We start from the raw sequence: 21989 nt of genomic DNA on the forward strand, positions 1-21989 counted from the left end.
TTGAGCCTGAGGCCCGGTAGGAGGCTCAAAGACAGAAAGCAGACCACGTCTAGAGCACGTTCCTGTGGATTAGGGGATACTGCCCTTTTGCTGCTCATGAGGTTTACGGGGGAGTTGGCAGGCCTCTATCTATAAAAGCAGCAGAGCTGGCAAGTTGCTTCATGCCAGGAATGTATTTTTGTTTTTTTTGACAATGCACTTAGTGCTGAAAAATATTCATCGCAGCAACTATAGCTACAATGCTAATTTGTCACGGCACTACAGGAGGTATAATTTAAAATACAGAAGTCTAGTGCTAATATTTCAAATCCTAAAAATCTGCCTTTATAAGTAGTGATATTGCAAGGAAGCATTTCGTGTAATAAATGCAAAGTCTTTTATTTGAATGAATAAAAACCACCAAATTATTACAAATACATAAAGCCAGTCACGCTAGGCCAACCTACTGGTTCATCACAAAGGCTCTTTATATTCAATTGTCTTACTGCTTCCCAAATTAGCAGTAAAGGGGACATTACCTCTCAAAACTTTAGTTAAATGTGTCCCTCTCTCACCATCTCCAGCATGAATTGCCTGTATCTGCTGGGTTTTATTTTCTCTGGCATGAAAACTCAGCTGAATGATGTGTCTTGGTGAAGTTGAGGCCAATTTCGAATCATGTAGATGAAATCTTAAGGAAAACATATTTTTACCATTCTTCATTAATTGTGAGTGCTTGAGACTTACCATTCAGTGCCTAGGAACTGTAGTGGGATGAATTCTAATATAATCTGTTTAAATTGTTAATTTTGACTACCACCTTTAGTGGACGCAAGTGACTACTTTCTGTTTCCACAGAAATATATAAATTTGCACTGTATTTCACCTTTGAACCACACGTGGAGCCAGAGTTGGACTGGGCCTTTTTAAAAAACTATTGGGTAAAGTTTAGGATTCAAAAAGGAAATGATGCAACTGTTTTCATATACAAGATTTAGACTACTGATAATTTCAAGCACTGGGAATTTTATTAATGTAGTGTATTATTGTAGACACTGGTTTTGCTGCAACTTGTTTTGTTGGGTCTAACCACAGTTCTCTTTTTTTTATGCTGTGGAGCTTGATGACTCTTGTTTACAACCTTGGCAAAAGGCATGTTCAGGAGAATACGTCTGCCTTGTATGTGTTCACAGCAATCTCATTTGATGTATCACGTGAAGAATTTAATAGGTTTTTTTCTCCTTAATAAATGTTTAAATTTATGGTGACAAATCGAAAGACAGTGACCTTGAAGCGCGGAGTATTGGAAAGATGCTTGAGGAAAGTTTGCTTTGGGGACCTCCTCCCATGCATGAGAGGAGTCACAGAACTTGGGGGGCTGGGAGGCTGGGAGGGAATCTGAGCAATTAATGTCTGAGATGAGTGACGAATGGATACGAGCAAGGCAAAAATCGCATTTGTCAGGGCTGGTGAAAAGGAAGGTGCATTCACGGAGATGCAGTGAAAGCGTGACTGCCAAGTTCTGACTGGGCATGGATAGGCAATGTATCTTGAAGCTCTTACACGGAAGGATTCTTGTATGAGAAAAATTAACTTAAACCTAGCTTAGGTGGCAAGTATCGACATTAGTTAAGACAATAGATGAGGAATAATAGATTTATGGTATTATTTTTTATTTGTCCCTCCAAGAAGTCTCTGTGAGGGATTTCACTGAACTCTCTTTCAAGCTGCCTATTGTTTTGATGCCATACCAACTATTTAAATGATAACATATCAAAGGAAGATAGGATCAGTCTTCGCAAAGTAAAGTTCAAGAAGGAATGTAACTTAAACATGTGATTTCTCTATCTCAATGCACTCAATTGTATTTTCAGGCCAAGGTTGCTGCATTGACCTGTAATTATCCTTTGAATACTAGTGCAAGTTGTGAAATATTACATAAACTATACACAGACTTTTATGACAAAGTAGTTTAGACTTGATGAGTAATAAAACCAATGAGATAACCCAACTGTTAAAAAAGGAAAGAGCATTCCTCTGGAACAGTGGGTTCTCTTTCATGTGTTAACTCTCTTCATGTCACCTGTGCCTGGAATCTCTTTCAATTAAACTACTGGACATTTTTAAACCATGTGCTTTCTAATCCGCTTTAGGAACGTTCATCTAATTTAACAAAATTTTGGAAGCTAAGAGGCAGCTTGAAATGGAAGGTGGAGAAGGCAAGTCTCAGAACTGATGATTCTTTTTACTGCTTCAGATGTGATCCCTGAGTGTACATCCACTACTGTTAGAGGGGGAATTTTTTTCTTATTTCGGTACCAATGTGCACTTGTGTTTTCCTGACAGACGAATATATTTTTTTTATCTAGTCTGTTAGTCCATGTTTTGTGCTTTCCGAGTCCCCGCCATTGTAGTCAGAAAGCCTTGTTTTTTATGAAGAACGCTTTACTTTTGAAGACTTTTTGCTGTCGTAATTGTAAAAGAAAATGAGGATAAAGCAAATGTGCAAGATAAATATAACGCAGCTGAATGCTTATGTGAGCAGGCTGAGTGATAAATCTGTAGTTGAAATGGATGAGCCTTAACATCAATGGGTAACTTAATGGGAGTTCAGATTATCGAGCATCTTTGCTGAAAATTAAAAAAATGGGCAGCTGGAGCTGAGTGGCCTGAAGGACAGGAGTACCAGGCTCTCATGATGGTCAGCACAGTTCACTGCTCTGCCGTTACCTTCCAGGCAGGGAGACGTGCTGATGAGCCACGAGGCGGAAGATCGGGCTCCCAGAACTCCTGCCAGTCCAGGGGTGGTGTCAACCCTCGGAGCACAGCAGTACTGTCTATTTGCCCCCCAAAAACCCTAAAAATAAACCAGCAGCAGCCGCCTGCCGCTTACAGGTAAAACGCTGAAACTGGCAATAGGTCTGCTTGTCATTCTCACAAGGTCTCTGTTGGCTGTGGGAGGAACTCTGCCCTCCCTTTATTCTTTAATTGTAGACAGGGTTCAGAAAGTGATCTTGGTGACAGTGTGTATGAAGAGAAAGTAGTTAAAAGTGAAAAGGAATGGCACTTTACCTGCTGGTCCCCCAGCTTACAATGCTAAAAATCAGAATAGTTGTCTCAATAATGCAGTGGATTATAATTTATATATAGTATGTAAATAGACTTACTGTTCTGTGCCCCAGAATTAGTCTCTACTAGAAAGCATACCATTTTGGCACACGCTTTTCTCCATGTAAGAAGGTGTTAAGTTTAATATAACTTAATTATGTAAAAACTCATCCTGGTACATCCTTTTCCCTACATTTAAAATAATGGTAATTTTCTACAATCTTAGATAAACCTTTCCCAGCCTTTATTTGTCTTGTAGCATTCAGTTGGTAATTTGTGTTTTGTAATAAAAAGGTAATCGTTATTTTCCTTCCCTGTTGTTTAGGTTCTGTTCATTGGTTTTGCCACCCTGCTGTAAACAGAGTAGTTTATTCTCAAAAGAATGGGGATACCGTCTTGTAAAAACAGCTCGTTTCATAAGGTAGCAGTAGCAATAATAGAAACCCTTCTTGCGAAAGATATTCCACACGCCCTTGTGATTGTCGGAGGTGGTATAATTAGTTGCAATCTTAGTCAACAACTGAAAGCTTTGATCTTAATCCTTCATTAATGAGGCAGTTGCGTATGTGGAATTCAGAGGCAATGAATGCATCCACTGAAAACTACATTGTAGTTGGGTAATGCTCTCCTTTCAAATGGTTTCCATCTTATATGCAACAGCCGATGGCATTTAGAAAAGGGACATCTACTAATCCTTTCACTTCATATGAGGTTGGTGAGTGACTATTCTTTCTTTCTTTCTTTCTTTCGCTGGAGAGGCTGATATGGATTATTTATTTTGTGTGAAATAGTAAAACAGGATCTGGGGGTATATTGTTGCATTTTTCTTGCCTTTTTTTTTTTTATTCTGCTTCTGGTCTTCTGATTCATAAGGATTGTTGTTAAATAGAAAAATGTGTAGAGCACAATTTGACTGTATTATTGAACCTGTGTCTCCAGGAAGGTTAGGATTTTAAAGTCTAATAGGAAAAAAAAAAATGCGTTTGGGAATTGACAGGTAAAATGAGTGCAAATGTGAAGAAAATGTCATCTATTACTGCATTTCTTCCACACCTGTCAACACACACTTTTTGATCAGTTTTCATGCAGTAGTAGAATGGGTTACCTTATAAAACAAGCAATGCATAGAAAATGAAACCTACTTCTAAGAGCAGATGTGGTCAAAAAATGAGATCAGGCTGCAGATTTTTAAGGAATCCTCACATTTAACTGATGTCTGACCACATGTTCCCAATTTACTATGAGAAAGCATGCAATACATCTCTAGAAATAAAGTTCCCAAATGTATTGGAGTGCAAAGGATAGGTGCCGTCAGCTGTGAAGAAATTTTAGAATGTTTCTGCTTTATGTAGAAGAAGGGAGAGGCTCAGTGTTTTTGTAAGTCTCTTTTTTTTTTTCGCGGGGGGCGGGGACGGGGAGTGTAGGCTGTTGGTTATTGTTATGTTGGAATCATAAGGGTTTTTTAACATACTGTTGATAATTATGTTTTGTTTTGTTTTTCTTTTAATACTGGATGGAGAAGTTGTCACAGTCATTTGCAGGCTTTGTAAATACAGGAAGCAAAATCTTGTATGGTTATTTGTTTTTAAGCAGACTCATTGTTTTTTAGCAGAGAAACATTTCTGATTTCAAATTACCTGAATAACCTACCACTCATAAAAAAAGATTGCTTCTGAATCGCGGTTATAACAGAAAGCGAAAACGTATATGACCACTTCATCTCACCTTTTAGGATTTTCATAAACATATGCCCGAACTTCTTCTTAATGAAAATTATCCCTATTCTTTAAGAGTTTAAACCATGTCTCTGTTTGCAGGGTGAGATGTGGTCGGTGTTGGTAGGTTGGTTGGTCTCTGTGACCACCAGCGGCTGAATAAATGTTCCAGGAGCGGTTGGCAGGCTGGGTCCTTACGGATGGCTTTGTGCAAGCTCGACCTGCTCCGAAGTGTGCTGGGCATCAACCGGTGCCACTTGCAAGCAGGGAGGGAGAAAACACCTGGTTTTAGCCCTTGCTTTTGTGCCTGTTCACTGGACGGGTTTCAGAAGGAGATGCTGAAGCAGGATGTTTTCAAGGATGCTTTTGGGTGAATCAACATATCTTTGCATAAGTTGTTTAAATACTTAATTGCACTTAAATACTGAAAGTGGGTGGCTTATTTCTGGTCTGGATTTCCAGCCTTATTTCTGCCTACCTTCGGTTTCCAACCATCAAACCTCAATTGCTTCTTTCCGGTAAAGCTGTTGTCAGAAATCTTTTCTCAGTAGAGATTTTCTGGATCAAATTAGTAGTCCACTCCCTGGTGGCTGAGTGTCACTTGATGGAGCTTCTTACTGTGAGGCGGGTCCCCCTAGCTCCCATCAGCCCACATGCCCGTTTCCAAACCCGCTTTCTTTTTGGGAGCGCATAATGGAGAGCCACGTGTGCTGTTACATCGGCCTTTTGCACAAGGTCAGGGCTAGTGGCTTTCTCCTCCTACGCAGTATTGCTCTTCATTAGCATTACCCCCTTCAGCGTTAGCTTGAGAGAGCAGGTTGCGGTCAGGCATCAATGTACTGCCCGCATCCTTTTCCCCTTTCTCCTAGGCACAGCCTGGCTGTCTCAGGCATCCAGGTCCATGGTGTTTAATGCCCGGTCTTTGTTCGATTTGATTTTGCACAGCTTTTGGAGAGGGCTGGGTGCTATGACATCCTAGGCACCAGGCGCTACTCTCACCTGTTCAGAAGCGCACCAGCAAGCATCCCGGTGGGAAGTCAGCATATCACCCAAAAATCCAGGCTGTAAAGGCTTCGTGTGTGAGCCGGGAGCTTTTGAAAATCCGACCTTGAATGTACAGGTGGCTTAACTGATCTCAGTGCAAATGCTGGTGACCTTTCTTCCTGTTCAATAAATTAAAGGTTAAATTTGCATAATTTATTGGACAGTTATTTAGATTGTCACTTCTTTCCACTCACATTTATACAGACTTAAGTTCAGTTAAAAAAAAAAAAGCTATAAAAGATGGAGAAGGACGACGAATGCACTAGAGCTCTTGCCCATTAGATCTTCTGTCGCCAAACCCTTCTGTGTCCCGCAGAGGCAGCGATGGAGGGTGGTGGGCAGAGGGGCAGCCTCTTCACACGGGGCCGGTTAAACCGTGGAACTCATTGCCACGCCAGATTGTGCGTGTTGAATCTCATGCAAGTTTTGAAGTGGCAAAAAAAAAATAAAATGAGAGCGTGGAAGGAAGATCCAGCAAGGCTAGTTAAACATTGCAAAAGTGTATTTACTGCTCTTGCCTGGGGGTGTTTGGTGAACCCCTGTCAGGAAACAGGGAGCCCAGAAGGGTTGGCCTTTGCTCACTCTGACACTCTTCAATTTCTTCCTGCTTTGAAATAAAATTTTCTTTTCATTTTCTAAATGGAATTAAAATGTAGTATAGTTAACTGCAGCTTCAGGAAAGATAAAGATTAAATTAATTCGGTGCTTGAGAGATTAAAAGGCAAAGATATTTAGAAATACTTCTGAGCATTACAGAAATGTTTTCACTCAGCCTGAGCTTTGGGTGATTTGTTTTTGGAATTTGCGTATACTGGTTGTAGCCTTTCTGGCAGCCAGCACTGCACTCCACCACAAAGCACGTTATCATTGAAGATGGGGTGTTAAGCGTTTAAAAAGATAGATTTTTCTTTTTTTTTTTTTTTTTTTTGTGCTTTTATAACAGTATCAGAGACTTTAAATTGTCTGAAGCTGTGAGAGTAACCCCTGAAAATATTAAGAGTTGCATTCTATTTTTGGGGTTTTTTGTGGCTCGTCAAGAAGCTTATTTGTTCCTGTTTGATTGTTACGGTACTTCAGTAATAAAATTTAAAATTTTACAAAATGTAAACTTGTAATTAAATATTTATGAAACAAATCTAAAAATGGTGGAAGGACTGATAATTTGTACTGCCTATGACTTCTCAATTGGTTTATTTTTGGCTGTTTGTAAATTTATTTTTTTTGGTTTGAGACAAGCAAGGCCTTTCCATTGATCCAGTGAGTAACTTAAAAATCCATTGTGCAATTTATGCCAACAGCAGCCAAAATCATTCATGCCTATTGCAGAGAACATGTGGAGATACCTCAAATGCAGCCATATCCAAAGGCTTTCTATTCATTTTGGGGCATTTTGTTTGTTTTGCTTTTGGGTTTATACATCTACGGTAAAACTGGAGGAAAAGGTTGGATTTTGGTTTAAATTTTTCTTGAAATTTGAGAATGTATTTCATTGGGACTAACGCGTACTTCTAACTGATGCTTTTAGGGTTTTTTTTTTTTTAATAATTTAACATAGATGTGTTTAGATTTCACTTGCTTTGGGGGAAATATTCATAAATAAATATTGGTTGTTATTACGCAGTCTGATCTTCAGATTAAACTTTGCTTTTGTTGAAGACACTGTGAGATGTTTGGGGTGTGGGAGGTTCCTGGATTGCTTCCTACCTGTATTAGTCTATCTACTAAAACGTATTAGCTCTGTAAGTGAAGTTAATTTTATAATAGATGTAGTCAAATGCATTTTACAAAATGTCCAGCGCAACTATGTGTACAGTCTGTCTTTGACAGAATTTTTAAACTAACTTTGCAATTGTTGAACTAAATGTGAGCAGGGGAATGAAACTAATTGCATAATAAAATACCTAGGGATGATATGGTTGAAATAAAATAGTTGATTGTCATTGGAGGTGATTTTTTTTAAAATTGCTGTTACGGCCCTAGCACAGAAATGTTACTCTAGTTAGTGTGGGGGTTGTTGGATGTCACTGCATAGGGAAGGAACTGTTGCTCATTTTGCTTCAATTACCCCAAATGCAAATCTTTCCAATACCAGTGTGAGAGTTATTGTTTAGTTATCCGACAGGAATGGCTAGCAATTAGTGCAAGCTTGCTGATTATTTCCAGCATCCGTGAGGGGTTTACTTAATCAAAGTTTTCACAAATGAAGTAAATATCTGTGAGGCCAAACTGTCGCTAAGGGAAGGATTTGAGGTATTTCATTAGGGTACTGCGGGGTCCATAGGTGCTTTAAAATGTATTTGCATTGGCACTCGTGTCTTACAGTTTATCTTTTAAAAATAAACTCATATACAAAGCATGTAACTTTGCAAAGGGCTTTCTGCTGGCTTATGTACTCTAGTCATTGCTGGGCTGGTTTTTCCTTGGAATTTTTCCTTTGGCAGCAGTTTCTAACCTGTTTGAATAACATTGCTTTGCTCACTCTGAAGAGTTTCTCCTGATTTACAAAATGGGACAGGAGGAAATCTTTGTATATTTTTGTATGTTTGCTATGTGTAACATATCCACCTAACCCACATTTTTATATCTTTCTGAGGTTAAATTAATGGCTTTATTCCGATGGAAATTAGAACAGATGTTTATTGCTTGGTCTGACTAAATTTTACCTGTACTAAAGTAGAATTTTTCCTTTTCTTTCCCCTCTCTGCCCTCTCCCTGCCTCAAAATTTTACCTCAGTCCCTACCACAGCCGCTAGCACTCCTGATGCTGTTGACAAATATTTGGAGACACCTGGAGATGAGAACGAACATGCCCACTTCCAGAAAGCCAAGGAGAGACTTGAAGCTAAGCATCGTGAAAGGATGTCTCAGGTAAGGGGAGATTTCTTTCTTCCTAAGTGTGTGAGATTTGTCTGTCAAGTCATAAGATGCTCGGGATCCTTCATCTTCTCATTTCCCAAGGCTTCAGCTGGCACCCCTGCCTATTTGCAATGCTGTAAAGATACCATTTACCGCCTTTCTGACTCTGTCTCAGAATTCAGCTGGCTGGGGAATACATTTGTGGTTGGGTCACAGCTGCAAGCATAAGTCACTACAGTTGCTTGTGTAAAAAGGAAAAAAAAAAAAAAGTCTGTTAAAAATTGCTCTCATCTTTGTGGAAGAATGTTTGGTTTGTGAGATAATTCTTGTTTCTGAGTAAAGAACTTGACCGCTGTATTAGTCGTCCTTCCTTTGCAGCAGCTAAGGGAGATGATTGCTTGTGGTTAGCTTAGTTCTCTGTGTGTACACATACGTGGCCGTGCCCTGGGGTAACATAAGATTACATATGTTCATCTAATGGTCTTGAGCCCCAAGGTAACATGAAATGCATTTAAAGATGAAGAAAAGAAGAAAAATTAGTGCTTTTGAACTGAACCAAAATCTAACTGAATCAAGTCTTTTCTTTCCTCTAACCAGAAAGATTTGTGTAGCCTGAAACTGTACACTGTTTTTAATCCTGTTGAACAGTAAGAGATGAGCTATTCACTCTCTCAGAAATAGGGTTTATAATAGCAATGCCAATAAAAAATTGTCACAGTTCTGCTCTAATAACAACAAAGTAGAAAAAATAAGAGGTTTAAAGGAAAGCCTGTGGTGCGTATTTTTTTAGGATGGAACAACCACAAAAATTAATGTAGTTTAACTTGGGTGCACTGCATAGATCAGTGTAGCTATTTTACTATAATTTTTCATTGTAACTTTGTCCCCCTGTTGCATTTTCAGTGTTTATGTGTGTTACTGACACATTAACCTTTAGCTCTGCGCTAAAATGTTAAGAGTAAGCCTGAAATTAAGCTCATAGAACAAATTCAGCGTCTATTGGCACTGTAGCTATGCCTGTCACTTTTCTAATAAATAGGGCAGGGCATCTTACCTGAAGCAGCCATCTGATGGGCGCAAACTGCATGCGGAGGATAGGACAATTCATAGATGGGAAGATATGTGCTCCCCATCTGCCCCCGCTTGGGCAGCGTTGTAGCACAGACAGGCCGTCTCCTCCTTAAATAGAGAAAATAGTCCCAATTTAATGCTTTTTGAAAAGTGTTATCATTGCCTTTCCCCTGGAGGATTAACAGCTCCATTAAAACAGCGGGTGGCCGAGGTGGGAGTGTTGCTGAGCGCAGGTGCCTGCAGGGAGCCAGCCTGAAGCCATGGGGGGGAGTAGGGAGGGAGGAGAGCGAGGCACCTGCCTGCTGCCCTCCTGCCAAGGGACGCCTCATCCCCATCCTCTTTGTACCCAATTTCCGTGTGCCTGTTGGACTCAGTTTGGCAAGGACAGGCTGAGAATCAGGGAGAATAAAAAAAAAAGTTGTGCATGCAGCCTGGCTGTCAGAGGAGAGAGGTTCTGCCATGGCCAGGCACGTTGCGGGGTTGTTGGGTAATGCAGTTGGCATCCCGTTATTACCTCCCCTTTCTTGAAACAGCCCTGTTTAACAAACACCGTAGGGCGGGTGTCCTGAAAGCGAAGGGCAGTCAGTGCGAAAGGTAAGTTTTCCTGGAACAGTCCTCAGATTCTCACCGCGGCTTCAGATTTGTCTCCGAAATCCCACACGCAGTGTCAAGGTTAAGCTCGGTAATTAATGGCAGCATTTGGGTGAACTGTGTGCTTTTCTATTTTCTACAAAGCCGATGGTTTGTGGAAAAAAGAGCTAGTCAAACGCACAGGCACCCAGAAAACGTCATACAGAGAGACCGTGCGACGTCAGTGCTGGAGGCCAGCAAAGTGAACTGGGAAAAGCACTGAGCCGTAGCATCAGAAAACTTCTGGGTAAATGCGCTGCACATTTTACCATGCGCATTTGGGGCGACCTCATAAATGAAGGCTGTGGTTCAGGGGTCTGGCTGAAGATCACGCTGGTGCTGCGCGTGCTCTGCCCTCGTTAGCACATTCCCAGCCATCCTTTCTGTCAGCGCTAATGAGCGTACAGCTGCGGGGTGAGGCAGGTCAGCTCCCTCATCTCACCACAATGTCACTCTTCAAAAAAAAAAAAAAAAAAAGTAAAATTACCAACTCTGGCCAGTTCAGCAAGCTAAATCGGAGCTGGGAAACAGCAGCGCGATAGTACATCAAGAAAGAAAGATCTTTGATCTTTAATTTGCTTAAGCTGCTTGTGAAATCACAGCTTTAAAGTACATATGTCTTGAAGTACACAGGACCCCTACAGAGCTTTCAAGAAGAGAGTTAACTTACTAAAGTTTTTAAAAATTAGTTTTCCCTTCTATGAGTAATGTACAGCGTTGACCTAGCCTCTCCCGATTAATAGTTCAAATGTTTATAAAAAGATAAGATCTGATGGAGAGGTAGAAAAGCCAGTTAATATACCATTCTGTGTTTCATTCCTCATGTGAGCTGTGATTTGTCTGTGCCCCATACCACCGGTCTGCTTTCCTGGCAATTTATTTATATTTTACATTTTCTTTAAAAATGTAAAACTAAACTAACTAAATTTTAAATTTTGTTAATTTAGTTAAATTAACTGAAAACCAAATTAACTAAAAATTCATTTGAACCTGTTAGTTGATAAAAACAATGCTAAATAAATTAGTAAGCTTTTACTGTCAATGTTTTTCTCTTAAAAACAAAAAAGTTAGTGAAGGAGAGTCACTAGCTAAGTCCTTCAGCAGCACTGAACATATTTATTAATTTTTATTTACCCAAACAATAGCTCAAAGTCCAGTTCTTTCAAAGCTGTGAGGTGGGGGCATATATAGGAGCAGAAATGCCCATTGTTTTTTCTTTTAAAAAGAGAGGAGATGATCAGTGGTTTTGGAACACGATCAGGTCATTCCTTAATCTTGATAAGTGTCATAATCTGAGATAAATCACCTTATTCACTAAAAACCGATGCTTGTATTTAATAAAGCAGATAGTTGTAAAACGGTACTTGATTTGGTGCACACTTTGCATTAGCCAATTAACTAATAAAAAAATTCATATGCATTCTAGTTCACATATAAAACGTAATCATCCAAGGATTAGGGAAGTTTATCATTAAAAAAAATAAATTGAAATTAAATATTTTAATCAAAACATGTCATTGGGGTGAATGCAGATATTCCGTATATCCTCTTTCTGAGGTTTCCCTTTGTTTACCAGGAAATTCTGACAACTTGTGGGGTTTTTTCGCTTGCATAAAGGTATTCACATAGGCAGAGACCCAGCTCCTGTTGATGGTTGTGTTGGTTCATAGTTCACAGCTCCTAAAAGACTTTCTTACTGGGGGACACTGTGCTCTTTTTGTACGATGACCTGAGGCACCTCTGGTTCAGACTGTTTTAATCCCTTTTGCTCTTAAGTGTCCATCCCTTTAGACTACAGACCAACCAAAGTTTTTCTGCTTTTACACCTTGTGTGGCACCTGGAGCAACAAGGTTTGTAAAAATTCCTAGGCAGTGCTGTAAAGAGAATTACGTTAGCATGTAATTTTAAGCTTTTCCCAAGCATTATTAATGCAGCTCCAAATAACAGCGAAGACACATTCCCATACAAACAGGATAGCCATTCAGCAATGCGTGTGTAACCTTTACAAAGTTTGCTGTTCTCTGACATATAACAAGAGTGAGATTATGCTAACTGATTGCAGGATGCCATAGTTTGGTGCAGTTCTCCTTTTCCTCTTTCTTTTTTCCAGTTTGTTAACTCCTGTACTGCTCCCTCACTTAAATACTTGCTGCTAAGTAGCCTGATGGAACCAGATATTGAACCTTACACAAGGGAGCAGTATATTTATACATTTCTTTCCTCAAACATCTTGTGACGTCCTCATGTCTTAAATTTAATCTTCCTCTGTCTGTTTACAATATTTTAGGAATCACAGCGTGTACAGTGCTTATGATAGGAACTTAATGATGCCTCGTCTCCTAGAATAGCCTTGCTTCTTGGAAGTTCATTTCCAAAGCAAGCATCTGAAAATACTGCAGTCCTCAACCAGCCTGAACAAGGCTGGTGTTATGTTCAGGTTTATTTTGGGGTTTGGCTTTTTTTTGGATCATTGTATGCCAATAGTTCCAACATTCTGGAGAGGTCTTCAGCTGATTTTTTTTTCAGTGCCGGTGGCACTAGAGGCTCATAGAAAGGTTTGGGTTGAAAGGGACACTTTCCACTAGACCAGTTGCTCAAAGCCCCATCCAGCCTGGCCTTGAACACTTCCAGGGATGGGACATCCACAGCTTCTCTGGGCAACCTGTTCCAGTGTCTCACCACCCTCACAGTAAAGAATTTCTTACTAATATCTAATCTAAATCTCCCCTCTTTCAGTTTAAACCCATTACCCCTCATCCTGTCACTACTCTCCCTGATAAAGAGTCCCTCCCCATCTTTCCTGTAGGCCCCTTTAGGTACTGGAAGGCCATTATAAGGTCTCGTCAGAGCCTTCTCTTCTCCAGGCTTAACAATGCCAGCTCTCTCAGCCTGTCTTCATAGGAGAGGTGATCCAGCCCTCTGATCATCTTTGTGGCCCTCCTCTGGACCTGGTCGAGTAGGTCCATGTCTTTCTTATGTTGACGGTCCCATAGCTGAACACAGTACTCCAGGTGGGTCTCACCAGAGCCAGGTAGAGAGGGAGAATCGCCTCCCTCAACCTGCTGGTCATGCTTCTTTCAATGCAGGCCAGGATACTGTTGGCTTTCTGGGCTGCAAGCACGCATTGTTGGCTCGTACTTAGTTTTTCATCTGCCAATATCCCCAGGTCCCTCTCCATAGGTCTGCTGTTAATCCACTCATTGGCCAGCCTGTATCGATGTTGGGGATTACCCTAGCCCACATGCAGAACCTTGCACTTGGCCTGGTTGAACTTCATGAGGTTCGCACAGGCCCACCTCCCAAGCCAGTCAAGGTCCCTCTGGATGGCATGCCTTCCCTCTAGAATATCAACCACACCACTCAGCTTGGTGTCATCTGCAAACTTGCTAAGGATGCACTCAATCCTATGGTCTGTGTCCCCAAGAAAAATGTTAACTAATACTGGTTCCCATATTTCCTAGGTCCCACCATCTCTATCACTGCATGTGGGAGGGCACTTTCCTTCCTTAAAACTGACTGTCAGTTTAGTAGGAGTACCCCCCTTGGTTACAGTCAGGGCTTTTTGGAGAGATTTAATGATGTTATTACCAGAAAAAGTGTCAAGGCTGGAACAAAAGCCCTTGACAAAGGTAGGCATCTTATTGGTATGACTTTGACCTTCTAACTAAGCAAACCTTCAGGCACGCACCGCTGCTGGTCTGAATGCTGTAACCCAAATGTCTGTCATAACTTTTTCTCTTGCAGATACGCTTCTGTGCTCCAAAGTAAAAAATGGGAGTAAATTCTGCTGTTTTCAATATAATGGGATTTTTGTGCTTAGCATCTCTTTTAATAATGAATGACACTTTCGATCCTTCCTCTTTTCTGCTCTCTGTCCTGTCCAGCCCAATTTCAAAAGGAATCTGCTAGGTACTAAGTCCCGAGTTCCAAAGAAGTTTGACTTTTAAATGGCTTGCTTCTTAAATCTCAACCAGAGGTTGTCATTTTTCCCTGTGCGAAATTGCAAAGCCTTGAAGAGCCGTAAATCCGTGTGCCTTTGATAGGTCTGTGCTTTCAATGAAGGAGAATAGGTTTATAAGTGCATAGAGGCCAAGTTCTGCCTTTTTTTCTGCACATGCGTATTTGGGGAAGGTTGTTTTTTTCTCTGCTTGCTTTTTGGTTTCCTACAGAGTGCTACGTCATATTCCTTAGTCACTCGTAATTCTCTAAAGCGATCACCGGTGGGAGCAGAAGTTTTCTCTGGGTGGTGGCATGACTGCTCATAGATAGCTGTAGGGCAGCTGTATCTTCTGTTGGTTAGCATACACACAGAGATGCTTTCAGCCATTGAAGTCTTCTCAATTGCAAAAAATGGCACTAAAAGCACAGCTTCTGCAATCTTTACATTGAATATTGTTTCTGCAAACAGCCATGTCATCTTGTTTTTTTATCACAAGCCATTCACTCTCATTGCACCAGCGCTGAACTCTGAAGCCTGTAATTTACATCCCTCACAATTAGCTGTGTAGTCTGTCAGTTTATCATCCTGCCTTCTCTGCCTTAAAAGGCTTAGAGAAATAAAACAGGCAGAGGTCCGGTCTAGCCAAAAGTCTCCTTATCACATTACCCACGAGACTTTTTTTCATCATATGAATTAGCAGAGGGTTAGTTTGGGGCATAAGGATGGCAAGAGAACTGTTGTTCTGAAAACCCATCAACTGCTCATTAAGAGTGAAAAAGAGTATTAAGCACATGTCAGAGATGTGGTTTAAAAACATAAAAGGGGAGGAGGGAGAAGAAAATCATGAAGTTGCTAACCTAGGCCAATGCTCAAGCTTGAGCACATCGTTGTAGTTTACGACTTGAATTAACGCCATAATTTCTCGGTCTTCTGTAATGTTCTGCGCGGCCAGCAGGTCAAGGAAAGCTATTCTGCCCCCCTACTCTGCTCTCATGAGACCCCATCTGGAGTACTGCGTCCAGCTCTGGGGCCCCCAGAATAAGAAGGATACAGGATCTGTTGGAGTGAGTCCAGAGAAGGGTCACGGAGATGATCAGGGGGCTGGATCACTTCTCCTGTGAAAACAGGCTGAGAGAGTTGGGGTTGTTCAGCCTGGAGAAGAGAAGGCTCCAGGAAGACCTTATAGCAGCCTTACAGTGCCTGAAGGGGGCCTACAGGAGAGATGCGGAGGGACCTTTTATCAGGGATGGTAGCAATAGGACAAATGGTAATGGTTTTAAACTGAAAGAGGGTAGATTTAGATTAGATATTAGGAAGAAATTCTTTCCTGTGAGGGTGGTGAGACATGGAACAGGTTGCCCAGAGAAGTTGTGGCTGCCCCATCCCTGGAAGTGTTCAAGGCCAGGCTGGATGGGGCTTTGAGCAGCCTGGTCTAGTGGGAGGTGTCCCTGCCCATGGCAGAGGGGGGGGGACAAGATGATCTTTAAGGTCCCTTCCAACCCAAACTATTCTACGATTCCTAAAATATATGTCTCCACTCTTCTGGGCTGTTAGTGAGGCCAGAATCTCTTACAGATTAATAATTTCACTGCTAGTGAGTTAATCTGTTTTCACTATGACTGATTTATTGCTGTCTTAAAATACATTCCCAGACTTCGAGTCAAAAGGAAGATGAAAGCAAAATCCTGTATGTTGAGTCAGTCTTGAGTGCAGGTGTCTGTGTGCTGGTGAATTGTTAGGGTCTACAACCCTGTATAGGACTGAGAAGGGATTACATTTCAAGGACTGGGACTTGTAAAAGTCTCCGTTGAGCCCAGGTGTGGTTGTGGTTTTTAAAGGCATAGGCTCAACCACATACCTCGGGGGCACCACAAGTGCTCTCCAGTCTGTCCATCAAGGAGCCTGATTAGCAATGTCCAGCATGTGGGAAAACTGGGGAGCCTGAGACAGGAGCTGGGTGGTGAAAGCTCGACTTCCAGACGTGAGATACAGCAGGTCTAATTTGTGTGACCTTTGGTATTGGTCTTGGTAAAATTTCAGTCATGCATGCAGACTCTGAGCTTTCCAAAAATCCACTTTAGAAAGGGTATGTCTGACTATTTCCATTAAATGGCACGAAAGTGTGGTTTTTGGTGAGAAAGGAAGGAAGGGAAATGCGCATTTTGAGTAATTGCTTCTAGGCGTCTTCTGTCTTCTTTTGACATTGTGTTAATCCTGCAAATAAACAAGTTGCATGTGTGCATGGCATTCAGTGAGAGCAATTGTTCCGGCATAAAATGTGTTATCTGAGGAGATTGCTGTCTAGGTGTGAAATGATTAAAGTCCCTAAGTAAAACCACAAGAAGGTTTCAGACGTCATGGACAGCAAGTTAAGAGTAACTCATTTGCTGAAATACTGCCCTCTGTTACAGGAGGAGGTGGCCTCTCACGTTGCTGAAAGGAATGGTACTGAAAGTTGTCCTACATAATTTTTCTGTCAGCATTGTACTTGAGATATAAATATATTCTGTTCTTAAAGTGTTGGACACCTATTTCTGGACAAACTGGTACAATTTGCATGTAATTCTTGATCTGCGCTACTCAAAGGCCAGTGATGTTGTCCAAATAAATCTAAAAATTTTCAAGGTACCAAAAAAAGTGCCACCTAGAATGAGTTGAAATTCACTCATTTTGACCAAGGGCATGCAACAGATGGAAGCAGTTTCCTTTCTGTCTGAGATGAAACGGGGTTGGTGTGTTCATCCATAGAGACCTCCACTTCCCTCGCTTGAGTGCTGGTTAATGGCTGTCCTGATGCAATGTTCAGACACAGAAGAACCGTCTTTGTTTAATTTAATAACACGTTCCTACCTTTGTTAAATGTTGCAACCGCTTCTTTAATAGAGATAAAAGGAGGAGAGGACTATTAAAAGATGACTGTCAGAGTTGCAGTGCGTGGCTGTTGCTAAGCCCTGAGACAAGAGAGGAAAATATGAAAGTCACGCTCCTTGTTTCGTTCGCTAGGTCATGAGAGAGTGGGAAGAGGCAGAACGCCAAGCAAAGAACTTGCCAAAGGCCGACAAGAAAGCCGTTATCCAGGTAAAGGAAAACACAACCTTACCAATGGGGCCACAGTTAAAATACCAAGGGGTGCTGGGTGTGATATAGTTTTAAAACCTACTTCTATGGGGATTTAATGTCATTCCCTGCTCTTGCTGTTGCTATTTTTGCGTCCAGCTGTTAGTGGCTGCTGGGTGTCTCTGTACTTTGCAGCCAGTCCCTGGAACAGCAGTGCAGAACATTGCTCGTGACTGCGTGGAGGGGTAGAATTTCACTTTAATTTAGATTTGCCTTCGGTGAGAACTGAAAACTTGCTTCCCACAGGCCCCTTTCAAAATTTAGGCCGTGATAAACTAATATAATCTGCAGGACCTAAGCTCAAAGCAGAGATGGAAAATGTGATTTAAGGAAGGAATCGCCATCAGTTTTATCTGAACGAAACCCTCAGCCAAAAATTATTTTATCCAAAATTATACTATAATTCAAAAACTCTGACGAGCCAGAAACTCCTTGAATCCCACTGTGGCTATGTCAGGTATTATTCAGTACTGCTAGAATGATTTCAATGCAAAACTGTAAAAAGGTGTAACGTTCGGAACCAGATTGCATCGCATATTACATCCTGCAGCTTTGCTCTCTGTGCATTTTACCCAGTCAGTCTTTTCCTTTATTGGAATAAGTTTGGGCTCAATTTTTCTTCCTGGTGGCCAGTTTATAAGAAATTACAGTGCTTCCTTTCAAGTTGGAATATTTCCCCCCTCACCCCGCCATATAGATTTGCTCGTGAAGTCATATATGCAAAGCCCTCACAATGGCAACCCTCCACCTGCCTCTAGGCACAATTCTCTAGCGCTGAACCACTGTCTCGGGAGGCAAATGAAGGATTCACTGGTGGTTGTGCTGAACGTGTCAGGAATATTTGGTTAGTTTAATAAAATATGGCCAGGTGTTGAGGAATACGGGGCGTCAGCAGTTCCCACTGAAACCAGTAAGAGGTGTGTTCAGCGCAGAGTTCCCGGGAGCCAAGCTAGACTAAAGTGGGAGAGATTGTGGTGATTTGCAGACTGGGGCGTTCACATCCGCTGGTCTCTGCTGATGATGTTCTCTCTTCACTGTTCCTGCTGTGATGGGTGTTTTTTTCAGCATTTCCAGGAGAAAGTGGAATCACTGGAACAAGAAGCCGCAAATGAAAGACAACAGCTGGTGGAGACTCATATGGCACGGGTGGAAGCCATGCTGAATGACCGTCGCCGCATTGCTCTGGAGAACTACATCACAGCCCTGCAGACTGTCCCACCCAGGGTAAGTGCAGTACCACAAGCTGTCATCTGTGTCAAAATCGCCGTAGTTGTCCTGGGGAAAAAGACGGTGTGACCCGATACAGTCCAGCTATGGAGCAGCGAGTGTGTGTTCCCCGTGTGAAAGCTACTGCAGCAGTCAGCAAGTGTGAAAGTTAAAAGTTTAGACTTTGTGTGTACATAAATGTAGGCACAAGCACGCTCCCCCCATACATACCTATAGATAGATAGAGACATACATAAAAATATTAAGCAAATAACGTGGCAGTGATTTGGTTGTCAGAAATGGTAGCTGTTCACAGAGTCTGCAGAAGGATGATGAAGCGTCCCTCCGAGTGACGCACAGTAGGATGCTATGTCACGTCAAGATGGAACTTAAGGATGAGGGTAGTTGTGATTTTCTGTTTTGTTAGTTGAGTTTTTGAAATGTTTGGTCAAGGATCTCGTGAGGAGTGTTGGATGGCATGGAGATAGCACACTAGCAATTCAAATTTGCCTGTGTTGGAAGTGATGGCTATTGTTGGGTGTAAACACTATGTTCAGGATGTGGATTTAATGGAATTTTTAATGACTCCGTATCTGTGGTGTTTCTATTCAATACCAAAACAACAGGTATGCGACCTCCAGGAGAATCTGCACGAACACTGTGGGGAAAAAAGTCAAATGTTTTATAGACCTCCTGCCTCTTGAATGCTTCCTAGCTGGAAAAAACATTATGTTACCAAAAGACTTTTAGGTCAGCAATGTAAGATGTAGCCATTAGATCCTGAATTTAGCCTCCCAGGGAATTACATCAATACAGCTAATCTGGTAAAATTAAGTGTTTTGAGTGAATTTCCTTCTGCAGAGAAACCTGTGTATTCAGTGAGCATGGAAAAGTGATCATCGTCTTAGTTCTTTACCACCATCAAACTTTTCTCTCCACACCCCATGGTGCAAAACTCTTGTTTTTACTGTGTGCCAAGTAAAAGACAAATATTTTACTTAGGTAAAAGTGTCATGGGGAGACTTCAGAGTAGTTGTATGAGGAGTTAATCTGTATTCTGCAACATAGTAATTTGTGGAAAATGAAGCTAGTCTGTAATAAATTGGTAGAAGATGTTGTTTGGTCCCAGTGTGAGATGCATACTGTAACCTCTGACTGTTGTGGAGGGTAGTGAAGGGCTTAGACTCAAGTGTCTCATTAGCAGACAGATTAGTGAGTTAAAGGCTGGGATGCAGCTTCCTCTAGGAAACTGGAGTCTGCAGCTTGGAACTGAGTGAGAGATGAGGTGAGTGCATAGACTGGCTGCAGGCTGTGTTTGCTCTCTTGCAGTGTGGTTTGGGGTAGTTCATCTAAAATAGGATTTCACGTTTGGCTTTAGCCAGTCAGCTGTTGCTATAAAGTTGAGCCTCGTGCAAATGTAATCCCAGAAAAATGGATTTGATTGCAAGTTGTCTGTGGATCAGGCTGACAGGTTCTGCAGGTATCTGAGGTTGTGGAAGGCAGAAATAGAGACCACACGTAACAGCAGAATGGTCTCTAGAGCTGCCAAAATGTGCAGCTTCATTCCTAGCACAAGCGAACTTGACCTTTCATGTTTGTGGAATGCAGATGACATCTCCACGGCGGGGGGGGGGGGGAGTGAACTTCAGCTGCAGAACACCAAGGGGCAAAAATGTTAACAGCAACTTTGGGACCAGAAAAACCTTCATTTTATGCTTGGGTTACTTGTAGTCAGCTCCCAGGACACTTAAATTAATAATAGAGTTACTGTGTCAGTGTGAGAGCATCAAGCCTGAAAGGCTGCATCGATGAACACTGTTTGGTACGTGACTCCAGTATAAGTAAGTTTTGAAGGTACTGTTAAAAGACTGAGGTACATCCTATATTTTTTCCCTACAAAAGCTAATCATTCTGAAAGGAGCAGGCAGCAAGCATGGAGGTAACATTAGCTGATGATGCTACCAAACACAGATCATCTCAAAACTAATGGGGGTAAACAATTTAAAAACCAAGGTCTTTAAACAGTTCTTTTGTCTGTCTTGTTGATGGTACCGTCCTTGCCTCAACATTTTTTGGTTGTCTGCTCTGTAGTTACTGACAGTTCAGGAGCGTACCTCTGAACTGCTGGTCAGATGTGTGCCAAAGCGTGTGAAAAAACTGACCTTGGATTCAGCAGGAGGATTTGTCTGGTTTTACTGTGGGGCAGAGGGTGAAACCTTAGGAGTGGCTGATGATAGCTGAATGGCCTAATGAATGAATCCAGTCCACTATCTGCTTTGCAGGATATGGAGCCAGAAGTCTGAATACACTGTGAGTCCAAACTTTGGCTGCCTAGCCAAAGAGAATGGGATTAATGGAAAATTCAACTCTTACACCCTAGCTATATTTCTCTCTGGCAGTTCCCTAGTAAACTAAAAGTACATTTGATGCAATTGTGTTGTCTTTGAGAGAGTAAGTCATAACCTTACTGGTGACTTGTTAAGTAATCTTACAAAAGGGAGGTTTTTCTGGAGTTCTCCAAAAATATTTTTAAGAACACCCTTCCACAGCCTGTTTCAAATTACATGGTTTGCTATTAGTATGTTTACTACAGAAGTAGATTCTGACTATTTAAAGGGATGGAGTCTCTTTCTCTAAAGTTATAAGGAGAGAATTTGGGTTTAAATTGAAAAATAAGTTAGGTTTTTTTTATTGAAGTGGATGTCTTCTGCACACAGCTACGAGGGTTACTGTGAGTCTGGTGTGTATATATAATGTATATAGATATGTGTGTGTGTGCAGAAAGTATTTTCCATGTGCTGTTTAATGACTTCAACATGTTGCCTTGTACTTGAATTTGAACTTGTCCCAAAATTTTTTTGACTTCTGGCAGACCACTTGAAGCAGTAGGATTTAATTTTGCTTTTGGATGTCTAGAAATCCATGACCAGTCTTTGCCTGCAGATTAGTTATCACAGGAACGCAGTGAATCTGGCGCTCCTGGTGCCATTGCACTGATCGTGGATGTGGCGCATGGTTCTCCGTGAGTGTCAAAATCCTGATCTGCTGGGAACTCCTGTTTTCTATATGTGTACAATGGATGCGGTGCTTGTGTTCAACGGGTATCCTCTTCAAAGGAGCTGCAGAGAAACTTTCTCTGACTCGGAAAGTCTTTGCGTTACGGACAGGGGAAAGCTGGAAGGCTACGTGAGCAGAAGTATCATCATTTACTTGCTCCTTTGGAGGAGGCTTTCCTCGTAGGATAGCAAGATACGGGTCTAGGGGAACCTTTGGTCTGGGCCAGTAGTGTAGTCATTATGTTCTTACACATGCCTAGAAAATC

General features: G+C 41.5%; 1 protein-coding gene across 4 annotated transcripts in view; it reads left to right on the forward strand.

Moving 5' to 3' along the window:
* Positions 1-21989, forward strand: part of APP (amyloid beta precursor protein) — a 223086-nt gene that overhangs the window by 142111 nt on the left and 58986 nt on the right. For all 4 annotated transcript variants that reach the window (XM_063347215.1, XM_063347206.1, XM_063347234.1 and 1 more), the window contains 3 exons: positions 8581-8714; positions 17348-17422; positions 18527-18685. In XM_063347215.1, coding sequence (XP_063203285.1) covers positions 8581-8714; positions 17348-17422; positions 18527-18685 — 368 coding nt within the window. The remainder of the gene's footprint in view (positions 1-8580; positions 8715-17347; positions 17423-18526; positions 18686-21989) is intronic.

The sequence above is a fragment of the Chroicocephalus ridibundus genome, chromosome 1 (assembly GCF_963924245.1).
Source record: "Chroicocephalus ridibundus chromosome 1, bChrRid1.1, whole genome shotgun sequence".
NCBI classification, from domain to species: Eukaryota; Metazoa; Chordata; class Aves; order Charadriiformes; family Laridae; genus Chroicocephalus; species Chroicocephalus ridibundus.